Source organism: Strix uralensis, chromosome 7 (genome assembly GCF_047716275.1).
Source record: "Strix uralensis isolate ZFMK-TIS-50842 chromosome 7, bStrUra1, whole genome shotgun sequence".
Classification (NCBI taxonomy): Eukaryota; Metazoa; Chordata; class Aves; order Strigiformes; family Strigidae; genus Strix; species Strix uralensis.
This window is the reverse complement of record NC_133978.1, coordinates 42,641,282-42,653,456: the sequence shown is the minus strand read 5'-3', so window position 1 is coordinate 42,653,456 and position 12,175 is coordinate 42,641,282. Positions and strand designations below refer to the sequence as shown.

The 12,175-nt window shown below is 52.0% G+C and overlaps 1 protein-coding gene across 3 annotated transcripts in view; it reads right to left on the bottom strand.

The window, feature by feature from the left end:
• INPP5A (inositol polyphosphate-5-phosphatase A) overlaps positions 1-10,428 on the bottom strand; it is a 251,562-nt gene extending 241,134 nt beyond the window's left edge. The window contains exon 1 of one of the 3 annotated variants that reach the window (XM_074875636.1): positions 10,251-10,428. In XM_074875636.1, coding sequence (XP_074731737.1) covers positions 10,251-10,325 — 75 coding nt within the window. In that variant the 5' untranslated portion in view covers positions 10,326-10,428. The remainder of the gene's footprint in view (positions 1-10,250) is intronic. The other 2 variants (XM_074875638.1, XM_074875637.1) reach the window with 2 other exon arrangements.
• Between the last annotated feature and the right edge of the window lie 1,747 nt (positions 10,429-12,175).

Here is a 12,175-nt window from a genome sequence, read left to right as displayed (position 1 = left end):
GCAGCTGCCTCCCACCCTGGGGCTTTTCCCTCGATGCCTCAGAGGGGACAGGACAGGCTCATGGCCCAATTGCAGGAGCCAGACCCCATCATGCAACTGAGGGGGTCCGAGGCTCCGAGCACAGCCAAGGGACATGAAGACCGAAGCCTCTCCCGGCTCCCGCAAGGCAAGCGGGGGAGGGCGAGCGAGTCTGGGCCCAGATCAGCATGCCCAGGCTCTCGGCCCCAGCCTGGGGGTCCTGCATGCCTGAGGCTGGGCAGGGAGCTCGCTCGGGGGTGGGGGGGGCAGCCTCCCCAAAATGCGGTGGGGCCAGGCCTCAAGCATGGACAGGAGAAGTGGGCAAATACAGAAATGTGTGCTTGCCCTAGAAACAAGAGCACCTGCGTGTAAGAGATCTGGGCTCCTCCTTCTTGAGCGACACCTCGCTCCTAAAGCTTGGCTTAACCAGAAACCTGGGCCAGACTGCTGAGCTCTCCCTCACACCCAGCCCCGGTAGAAGCCCCAGCCCCACCAGACACTGCTGGCAGAAGGCAGACCTGTACAGTTCACCATATCATCACCTTGCTGCTCCTTCTCAATCACTCATTTTCAGCTTATGGGGTTTTTTTCTATCCCTGCTACAATTTCATGTCACATTAAAACCTCTTCTTACAAGACTGTGAACTATATTAGAAAAGAAGCTGCGATGAAACCAGGGAAAATCAAGGAGACAGGAAAGGTAGGGACAGCAGGGCCTTTAAAAACATCTATTTGGCAAGGAATACAGGTGGGATAGCTTTTCACCGGTTTGGGAAAAGGTGCAAGAAAAGACCAGAAGATGTTTTACTGAGGACAAACCAAAGTCTGAAGTGAAAATCCTTCCAGTCACAAACCACAACGTGAAATGAAAGTTTTTCCCGTTGCATCTGTGCATTTGTAACTGCACCCCCCGGTTGTCAGGATCACCTTGTATTACAAACACGCAGGTCCTAAGCTGAGCTCAAGTTTGGTAAATATCTAGGCATCAGTATCAGCCATACCACCTAAAAGCTGTTTGAACCATCACGTAAGCTACCTATACCATGAGAGAAAACTTGCAGTGTTGTAATGGGTTTAATTATTCCTCTTAGCTTTAATCTTCTGCTTTCAAGGATATTATTTGTTAAAGCTGACTGAGTCATAGAGAAGTGCTTAACAACTTGAAGACATCAGTGAAAACAATCAATTATATCTGACTTCAAAATACCATATAAAAGCAATGATAACCTTTGTTTGCTGTCAATAAATGCTTTAACTTTAACATCTTTTCTAATAACATATTGAAGATGAAAGTGGTTAACTAGTACATTTACACTAAAAAATTACATACAAATAATGAAAACAGTGCCAAAAGTGTTGAAAAACTACCATACACCATTGGAAAAAAAGGCAGTAAAAGAAACATTTTACTTTTAATACTCACTCTTTCCCAGTCTGATGATTATTGTGCTTAATCTGACCTTTTCCACACTATGAAATAACATATTTCCCTGGAAATTTCATCAGGGGAAGACTCCTTGCCACTTTAGTAATAAAAGATGCAAAAAAGATGTTAAATGACTCTGCGATAGGCCATTGAAGCAGTCACCAAAGGCAGAAAGTCTTGTTTTTCTATGGACACCCCCCATTCTCTACCAAGGGAGTGAGATGGTTATAAAATATCCAATGCAATATTAGACTACACTAACGTAGATATATTTTGAGAACTTCCATATACTAAAAGCATACAACGGGCTGGCAGTCAGACATGCCTGCCTGAATTTTTAAGAGTTTAGGGGCAGAGGACAAGGTAAAGCTACGACCAATGTGGCTGATCTTCTGGGGGGGGTGGGGTGGGGGGGGGGGGGGTGGAGACAACTCCCAGAGCACAAACTTAGAGCCAGTCTGTCTTCCAAGTTACTTCAGTCATTTGACTTTCTCCTCTCACATGGGTGCCAAGGAATGGCGCGTTGGTCTACCCTGATGAGAAGAAACTTTGAGTTTAACCTCATGGAATCACCTCTTCAATAGAGAAGAAGACAGTCATTGCATTAAAGGCAGCGCAACGACATTTCGAAGCCTGAGATCAACGACATTTCGAAGCCTGAGATAAAGCTCCACGTGGGACAGTTTTGTAACACCAAGGGAGTCGCTTCACTGTCAGTACGTTGTCCTGGCTCTGCCTTTAACGGGCTCGTTCCCCGGCGCACCCCCACCCCGCAGACATGCATTAATAAATCAGATCCCTCTCGTTCAATCCCTGCTTCAGGGGGCAATGAGCGACGTGTTCGGGGTAACCAAACCCGCCTTCCTGATGGCTTTGGAGGCACACATAAAACTGCAAATGAAAAGGCTGCTTTTCTCAGTCACTTCCTCACTTTAAATAGTAAATGAGGAATAAGGGGACAGCTTTCAGGAGGAGATAAGTATCCACAGCACGAGAAAGTGAAAGAAAGCATCTGAGATAAAATGAGGAAATACGTTTGCAGTAGGTGGAAGATATAAACAGTATGATGAAATAAACAACATAAAAGGGAAAAAAAAAGAAAGTAAACAACAGTTCAGCCTTTTAGAAAAATCATGACATGTGAGGGCTGGACTGGTATTCTGTGTGCAACTCCCTTTGAAGTCTAACTCTGTGGTAAGAAAATTTATGATGGGAACTTTGAAACAGCAACAAAACTGTTACAATTTGACCCCTGTGAGAGTGTTCATACAAGCTAATACACTAACAGATTCATGTGTAAAGCATTCTTCCTATGGTACCCTACTCCCATTGCATAATTTCATATTCAAATATTCTGGGAATTAAATCCTCTTAAACCATCGCACTGATATACTGGCAATTTGTGGAAACCCAGCAAGTTACAAAATGCTAACTCTACTCCACCTCCTATAAAACCACATTAACAGAAAACTGTAATTATATAATGCACTTTGCCACCATTACTTCCTCGTGTAAACATGTGCTCTTGCTGTTAATGGTAACACTTAATCAGGAGGAGAGGAAAGATGGTCTACAAGATAATCTTCTGAGTTTCCTGCTTAAGGGAAGCTAAACACTGTACAAGCTCCCAATTAAAACTCTTTTGCTCAGAGAATTGTAAAAATATCTGTAAAAAGAAAATTTGTTATTTTTTGTTAAAGAAAAAGTGGGGTTTTTTAAGCATACAACTCCAACTTGGAGGAAGAACCCCACCCTCTGTGTTGCCTGTACTATCACTGCTCCAATAGTCTTTAGCAAATCAGAAAAGAGCTTTTAAATTCCACAAATATGTGGATGCACAATAACATGTCACTGCTCTACTGCACAACTGCTTCGGGTCTTGATCCTCATTTAGACTTAAAAGGGGAATTTGCCCTGCAACTCACTCTCACCCGTCACTGCTTATTATAGCGCAGGGGGCACTGGTTACGAACAACCCCGCCAGCACACACTGGTGTGCCATCCTTAGCCTAAGCTGGGGTTGCTGAGAGCTGAATTATAAACCAGAACAAGTATTCAGATCTTCAAGCAAGCTGGGAAAGATTTAAGAAAGACTTTGTCAAAAGCGCATGCTTGCGAGCACATGGCTCTCACTGTACATGTTTGACACTGTCACCTGCCTAAAGACCAAATGAAGAAAGAGCTACAAACTGGTGCAATCCCCCCTGCAGCTATCTTACAGATTTTTCAGAGCCCGAGTATCAACAGCTGCAACTTATCCCCATCTACCTGGAAAAAGCGCTTCAGTAACGAAGACCCGCATGGACGTTACTGCTGTCACAGCTCCATCGTACCTCCTAGGCCACTCCAGCTGCCTGTGCGCACCCCCCGGAGCTCAGCCCCGCTCGCAGAAGTAAAAGAAAACAAGGGGCAGTAAGGGAGTTTCAAACCAACAGACCTTTTCACAGCAGCAGATGAAGAACTACACATGAAAACCATCATGCTGGGCCACCACTCAGTTTCATTCAGTGGCGCATCTGGGCCAACAGCTGCACCCTGCTGGTAACGTGTTACCAACAACTGAATTCTCAAGATACAACAGATCCCTCGATTACTACAAATATTTTCTTTCAAACACACAAACACTGCGAAAGGGTAACAAAACAGTTTTCTCCTCCCCACCATCATTTTCAACACAGCCCAAGAAGTTTTTGATAGTACTGAATTCTGGTCTACCTCAAGATTTCTCTTCCTGCAGAGGGGGTTTAGAACCAAGTAAAACAAGGAGTCTCCTAAAAACCAGCGTAAGCGTGAGTACAGCAGAAACTAAGAAAAAAGTTGATTTGAGATTCCTCCATAGAAAATGAAACCAACAGAAGGCGGCAACAATGTTTAAGAAATTACCAGTGGCACTCACACAACAAAAAATTAAAATCAGAAAGACGACTCCAAAATAACCAGAAAATAGAAAGCGACGAGTGCAGAAACAGATAAAGAGAAGTTAGAGATTACTTATTTTTAGGGTTCCCATAATAGAGGACACTGAAAAATACTTCTTCGTTGGCCTTCTGCATTATGGCTTAAGGGTACGTATTCCTAAAATGGAAGTCCTGAGTCGGGAGCACGCAATTTTACAGCATCCCAGAAAGCAGGGCGATAAACAGCCCAGGGTCTGGGGGCAGCGCCCTCGGGAGCCAGCCAGAGCTGCTGAGCGCCGGGCTTGGCCCCGGGCTCAGCCCCAGGACGGCTTCCAGGCCAGCTGGACTGGCCCAAATGTGGCCAGGGCTCCTTCTCCAGCTACTGGCAAGCTTTGGGGAGCACAGAAGGAGGAGTTTGCTCCCCAGCACACAGACCCCCAGTGCGGCCAGGCCAGGGCCCTCCTCGCTCACCTGCCCCTGCCCCTGCCCCCCTCCCTCCAGACTTCTGTTATCCTTACCCCCCCTGGCCAGAAAACAAGCGTCAGCTCAGTCCTCCCCGCCAGCAAGGGCCCTCAGCCACGGCCAGCCCCATGGAATCTGGCAGAAATACTCCCGTACGGTTAAATATCTCACAGAAACATTGCCTTTATCTGGGTACATTTGTTTAGTTTTCTCTTCCACTCCAGATAACATCAACACAGCCTGACAGTAGGGATGGAATAAGTGTTTCTCAGCAGTGAAATAATGCATTTTTTTAAAAAAACCCACAACGAATCAAACATTATCTTTCACTCAATCTAGTAGCTATGGTTTGAAGAAAAAAGTGTGCTTTGACTTGCAACATTCTAGTCTTAATACTTATTTAGAAACCAAAACCTAATTAATTCATTTTCCATCCTACCACACTCAAAATACTCCACAAAATTCAAATAATTATTTCTGAGCGGAAAAGAAGAAACATAAAAATAAAAACCCCAAACAAACCCAAAGCCAAAAGAACACTTATCCTTATCACCTAATACCAGCTAAATCCACGGATATCTAATATCAAAACAAAACTAGGCCCACTATTTCAGGATCAGAAAATTAAGATCAGCTGTGATAGAGACATCTATACTGTGACCACCACCCATCAGAAGAGCAGGCTGTTTTTAAAAATTATTATGGGAAGTGTTTCTACTTCAAATTCAATGGATGGACTTCCACTCTTAAGAGAAGCAAAGGATATTCCATATACAGAACTAAAGCAGTAAGCGTACTTATAGTACTACTACAAACAGGACTTGGGACAAGAAATTCCACCCCTGCCCTCTTTGTGCACTGTATGAGAACGGGAGACTTTCACCCAAATGCAGCAGAGGTCAAGGCCACTTGGAAAGGTGACAGCTTACTGCCCCATCTGGGCACTGTCCTATGAAGGTCAGTATTTTGTACAGGCAGAGAAAATGCAGGTAGGACAGTAATGCTGTTAGTCACTTAAAGATCTTGAGTATCAGTACCCTAGCACCATGCAAGCAATTCCCTAACCTGCTTTCTCCCCTCCTTTTTTAAACTAAAAAAAATTACACATTTTGTTTAGCTTTTACCTTTCTTGTCACACTTCCATCCTGGCCTAAGTTTGTCCTGAGAACTGATGAGTTGCATCGACCTCCCATTAGACGAGAGCCACCTACATCCATTGCTATGAAGACAGAAGGAAACGTTTTCAGAAGTACCTACCTGACTTGGGCTCATATATTCCAATTTCAAAGGAAACTGGAACAAATGAGCTATTTTCCAACCCAAGCAGAAACGTTGGAACTTGTATGGCTAAGTCTGCCGGGCCTACTGGAAATCGTTACCCTAAAGATCTACATGCAGAGGTTTAAACAACATGGATTGTTAAAGTCACCTAAAACTGAAACAGAGTAAGATGCAATTTCCAAGCGTGAGCACTAAGGTGTTTTTTCAACATTTGTGACTGTGCCCAGCTAAACGGGCAGCAAACAGTAACAAAACTTCTGAGACAACAATAAAAATTGAGTTGCAAAGACCTCTGTGAGCCTCCATCCAGCTGAAACACCCGAAGCTCCTCTGCTGCGCTGATGGGGAGACACGCGTAAGGGAGGTTTCTCCACTGCACGTGTCCCATGGCCTCTCCAAGTCACCTGCCGGACAGGCAGGGTGGAGGCAGGGGAGGAAAGGCTGCCTGCACTGGCTGCAGATGGCTGGGGGCCTGTCTGGGCTAAGGACAGGCATGACCCCGCCACTCGAGCGTCTGTAACCCAGCCCGCTCTGCTCCTTGGGCAGCCACGCCACGCTTGGGGGCTGAACAACCCTGCAGTGAAATCCCAACGCTTCCCCGCTGACGTACCCTTACCCGACGCTGCCTGAAACCCTCCCGAGCAGAGTCCCGCAGACGCTGCCGGGATCCCCCACGAGCCCCAGGGCGTCCCCGGAGGGGTCTCGCATAGGTCGGCTGGAGGCGTTTCACTGCCGATGCCGGGGCAAGGTACAACTTTCCGTCGGTCACCTACACTCAGCCCTCAGGAGGGAGAGCTCACGTCGCTCGGCAGCTCTCGTGGGCCCCAACGTCCCCTGCTCACACCCGACTCCTGGGTCTTTGTCCCAAGGGAAAACCAAACAGCATTAAGCCATTGAAAAGCGAAGGGAATGAAGAAGATACAGCAGATCGGGAAAAACAACGGCACGTTAAAGTAATTAAAATCCTATGCGGTAAGAGCCGTGAAGGGCCAGGCAGATGGACTTTGCGGCCACTACAGCGCTAGGCTCATCAAAAGGTAAATGTGAAACATTGTCAGCGCAGACAGAGGAAGAAAAGAAAGCAAGGAAACTGGGGAGGGAGGGGAAGAGGGAGAGCCTTGTATCACAGAATGGCTTGGGCTGGAAGGGACCTTTAAAGATCACCTAGTCCGACCCCCCTGCCATGGGCAGGGGCATCAGGGGAGGGGAAAGAAAGAGAAAGAGTGACCCACAGGTAACCTGAACTCCATCTTCTGCTGTTAGCAAGAGTATACTGTGATAAAAAACAGGAAATGTTTATACAGCAAGACAAACATTAAATGCTTACGTAAACACGAACGTACCAAAAATCATACGCATTCATATTCATGAGGTGCACGTGTTCACGAAACTTTGAAGATCTAATACTGCATTAACGTTTTTAATGAAGCAGCAAAACTACTCGAGGAATGAAACAAACCCAGCGCAGTCCCTCTTCACTGTTAACATGTTTATTCATGAGCTCCCAGGTCAGCACTGCAACAGGTTATTAGTGGATGTGGATGGCTGGCAGGAGCAAACCAGTATGTTATCATGACTTGCTGCTGGCAATCACAGAGCAAAGGAAAGAAAAAGCAGTTTTCTCCTCTTTGCAGAAGCAGAGCCACGTCAGCGATACCAGTGATCTAGGAAAGACTGTCCCACCCAGATGAACCTGCCTACCAAAGATATTTTAAATTATTCTTCCATAAAATACTGGTCTCTAGACCATTCACACACACAGCATGTGCCGGCCAAGTAAAGAGCACTCACACAAAACACATCTCAAGTGCCAGTCACGCTGTCACCATGCAGTAACATTCAGGCTACTCTAAACAAACCGGAGAAAGGTCTGTTGCGAGCCAAGACACGAGGGTTTGCTGGCACAGGAAGGGGGAGCAGAACTCCCACCCGTGGGGAGTAAGAGTGAGAGCACGGCCCCAGAGGGGCTGGGCAGCTGCAGCAGCCGAAGACCCCCACCCCCCGAGCCCCCCCCGTCCCGGCCCAGCCCCCCTCCCATGGGGTACCTCGCCTAGGGACCCTCCCCAGAGAGCCCCCGGCCCGCAGCGCATCACACCCCAAGGCCGCAGCAGGTGGGACTGTGCTAGCGCAGGGCACTTGGACCCCACCATCCTGTCCCCTTGGGGTTTCTGCGCCGTGTCCTGACAAGGCGTGACATTACACTGCCTCGAGGTCCAGCAAAACTGGACTAAAAATGTAGTGTTTAATCAAAATACGTATCACCAACTGAAATTTGGAATCAGAAATGGAAAAAAAAAATGGATTAAAGGAACCGGCAATGGTTTTGCAGCCCAGCTTAGGTGAAGTCTGTCAGAGCAGGAGTCCTTGCTCATAACTGAAATCACTTCAGGCCACAGGAGATACTTAGTCCTCACCTGAACAGGAAGAGCCCAACAAGGGGAAGCAGCCACTGACAGCTCCAATGCGCAACTCGAAAGCTAAGTCCCCAAGCCAACCTGAAGTCATCTTTATTGTGCCAGAATTGCACCAACATCACTCCAGAAACCTGACCGGGCAGTGGCCAGTCCCAACTCCAACAGCAACAAACCAGAAGCGTAATCACAAGAGTTCAGACCAGGCTTTCCACTCCTCACCCTGCAATGGAACATATCCAAATAAGCCTGGTTTGGTTGCTGGAGAAAACTAAATTTTTCTTTGCAAGGGAGTTGCTTGCTAGAGGAGAAACGTTCCCCTCTCTGGTCACACAGAATGACAAACAACAACTGTGGCGATGCCAGTGGGTCTACAACACTAGCTAGGAACAACCAGGGAATGGTTCAGTCTGACAGCACGGGATTTCTCCAGTGACAGTGCTCCAACGCGGCCACTCGCATCACCCTCGGCCAAGGGCAGAGAGCACTGAACTGGGGAGAGCGGGCTCGGGGCGGGCAGCAGGCTCGGCTCAATGGGAGGTGCCAGCCGTGGGCTCTGGCCAAGGCAACAGGAGCACATGGCAGGAATTACCTGCAGAATTCCTGCCGAGCACCACGCAGCTTTACTCACAAATAGATACTGCACGAGCCTGGGGCCACGCTCATGAAAACGATCATGAAATGAGTGTTTCCACAGCGTTCGTTTAATAGGAACTGACACATTTAAGCGTAAAAATAAGTGCAGTGATAATTTGTCAAGGTTTACTAAAGTTGGTGAAAAGATGAGTTGTGTCCTTTGACTAGACAGCTGTCAATCAAGGGTGTACTTCGGGTCAGCTTTCGAGATGATGAAAAAAACCCAAAGCAAACTTTGAAGACTGGAGGGGAGGAGCACAAAAAACCCCAGGCTTACTGTAGCGCACTGAGTTATCTGCTTGGCACGCCAGCCTCCCGCACCAAGCCGGCCCTAACACCCGCAGCACGAGCTGGGACCCAGCTGCGGCTGACGCTCCCCTCGCCCTGCCTGGCCGGGCCTAACCGGGCTCCAGAAGCGCTTTGCCACCGCCTGCAGCGGAGCCAGGCTCCACCGGGCACAGCCTCGCGGGTTTAGAAGCCGGCACTTGTAAACATCTGTCTGAATTCACACAAATGCGCAGGAAAGCGCTTCTCTTCGCTGAGCCGCGAGCCGCACCAACTGTTGCACTCGCCTGATTTGCCGGGATGAGGAATATCCCGAGCATTTGCCCGAGCACACCGCGCTAACCAGGAATCACCGCGGGTTTTCACGCCCCGCCGGGCAGAGCGCCTTCGAGGAGCGCCCGGGCTGAGCCCAGCCGCAGCCTGCGCGGAAGACGCGCCCCGCGGCACAGGCTGTTCCCCCCCGCACCCCCCCGAGGGCGAGCGCACCCCAAAATCTGACATTCGAGGAGAATCCGCGCCCGAAGGACGCGCCCCGCCCGGGATGCCGGTGTCCCGGCTCAGCAGCGGGCAATGCTCCCGGCCGCGGGCGTTCCCCGGGGGCGCGGGTCGCGCTTCCAGCGGCCGCAGAGCCGCCTCCCCGCCCCCGGCAGACGGACGGGGCGGCCACGGGGGGACCCTCCCCACACCCCCCCTCCGCCGGCACCGGACTCCGGCCGGGACCGGGGCGGCCGGGACGGGGGGCGGCGGCGCTGCCGGCGGAGCCCCCGGTGTCCCCCCCCTCACCCCCCGGTGCCCTCCCGCGTGTCCCCCCCCCGGCGCGGCCGCGGTACTTACGTCGTCAAAGAGGGACCCGACGTTGGCCGTCACTAGCAGCACCCCGGCGCCGGCCGCGGCCCCCCTCACCGCCATGGCGGCGGCGGCGGCGGGCGGAAGCGCTGCGGGGAGCGCGGGGGGCGGGCGCGGGGCGCTGCGGGGAGCGCGGGGGGCGCCTGGCCCGCCCCGTCAGCGCGGGCGGGGGGCGGCGGCCGGCGGCGAGTCCTCCCGTTGCGGGCAGCCCGCGGACATCCGCGCCGCGGCGGGGCCCGGCCGCCCTGCGGCTGCTGCGGGGCCGCGGCGACCAGCGCTCGCTCAGCGCTCGCCCGCCGCTGCCGTCGCCGTCGCCGCCGTCGCGCTGCTGCCGGGACGGCTCCCGCCGGCGGAGGCTGGCGCCGGGCCGCGGCGCATGGCAGGGCGGCGGGACGGGGCGGCCGGTGCCGGCGCGGCGGGGCCGGGCTCGGCGGGACCGGGCCGGGCCGGGCCGGGCTGGGCTGGGCTCGGCGGGGCTGGGCCGGGCCGGGCGGGCGCTGCGCGCTCCGCGCTGCTGCCGCCGCCGCTCCCGGCTCTGGCGGCGGCGGGCGGGCCGGGCCGGGGCTGTGCGCGCGCGACGTCACGGCGGCCCCGCGCCGCTCTTAAAAGGGCAACGCCAACGCGCCGGCCGAGCGCGCTGGGCCGGGCCCCGCCGGGCTGGGCTGGGCTTGGCGTGGCCGGCGGCGCTCACCTGGGCGGGAGCGTGCCCGGGGAGCGGTGGGGGGCAGCGGGCTGCCGACGTGCAGAACCCCGGCGAGGTTCTGCCGCGAAGATCGGGAGACCGGAGAGCTGCCGGTAGTGCCGGGCAGAGCGCTCCTGGCCCCGGCGGAACCGAACCTTCGGAGGAGCGGGGCGAAATGACCCACGCAGAGCCTGGGAGCGCACCGAAGTCATCATCGGCGTGCGAAGTGCCCTTTGTGAAGGGAATCCTCTCCGTAACTTCGCTCAAGGAACTAGAGAAGTGATAAATCAGTCTTCGCTACACTGCAAAATAGCTGGCTCCTAAGATTATCTATATTTCATGGCTGATTAGTAATAGGAACAAAATGTGCAGGAACTCCTGTCACAAGGCTTGTGGGGGTCTCACGGCATCTCGGAGCTGCTGAGGCCGTTGCCGAAAGAGCGCAGAAACGGTACAGGCAGTCACTGAGCAGAGCGGGGCAAACTGGAAACCCGAGCTTGAGCCACTGCATAAATACGCAAAACTGAGGGGAAAACAAAATGTGGAGGCAGAGCCGGGGGTACTGCGGCAGAAAGCACGGCGGGGAGGGCCCATGGGGTGTACACACTGTATAGAGGTGACAAGGGAAATCACCCATCATGCTGAGTAGGAACACACCACGTGGAACGAGGGGGCTCAGCTGGAGAAATGTACGTGCCCCTGTCAGAGAAATAAAGAGATTGTTACTGCTCCTCAGCAGAACGCTATTTCTCCTCAGCTCTTGCCTGTCTCTCCCCAGGGAAGGGAGTCTGACAGGCAGCAAATAATCACGTACAGCTCCAAACAAGGCAAAGGAAACGTGTGTCCCACATGGGCCTTCAGGCGTGGTTTACACAAAAATTATTGTATTTTGCATCATAATCGTCAAAGTGTGCTTATGGTTGGTTAACAAGTCTCTCCCGAGCTAAAGATACATCAGGCAAACGAGCTTCTCTATTCATGCTTGCAGTGAGTGAGGTTTTGTGGGCAGCAGAAAGCCTCTTCGCCCCTCTTTGGCAAGCTGCAGGGACCCAGAAGTATCTAAGGGGTATCTCAGGCACGTCCTCCCGGTCCCGCGGGGTTATGGTTACACTCCTTCCACCCGCAGTGGGAGGCGGTTGAGCTCAGCCCCTTCCCCTGTGGTGGCTGTGGGTAGCCGTGCGCAGGAGCCAGCGGCCAGACCTTCGGCCCCAGCCGGTTCCTCTCCGCATGC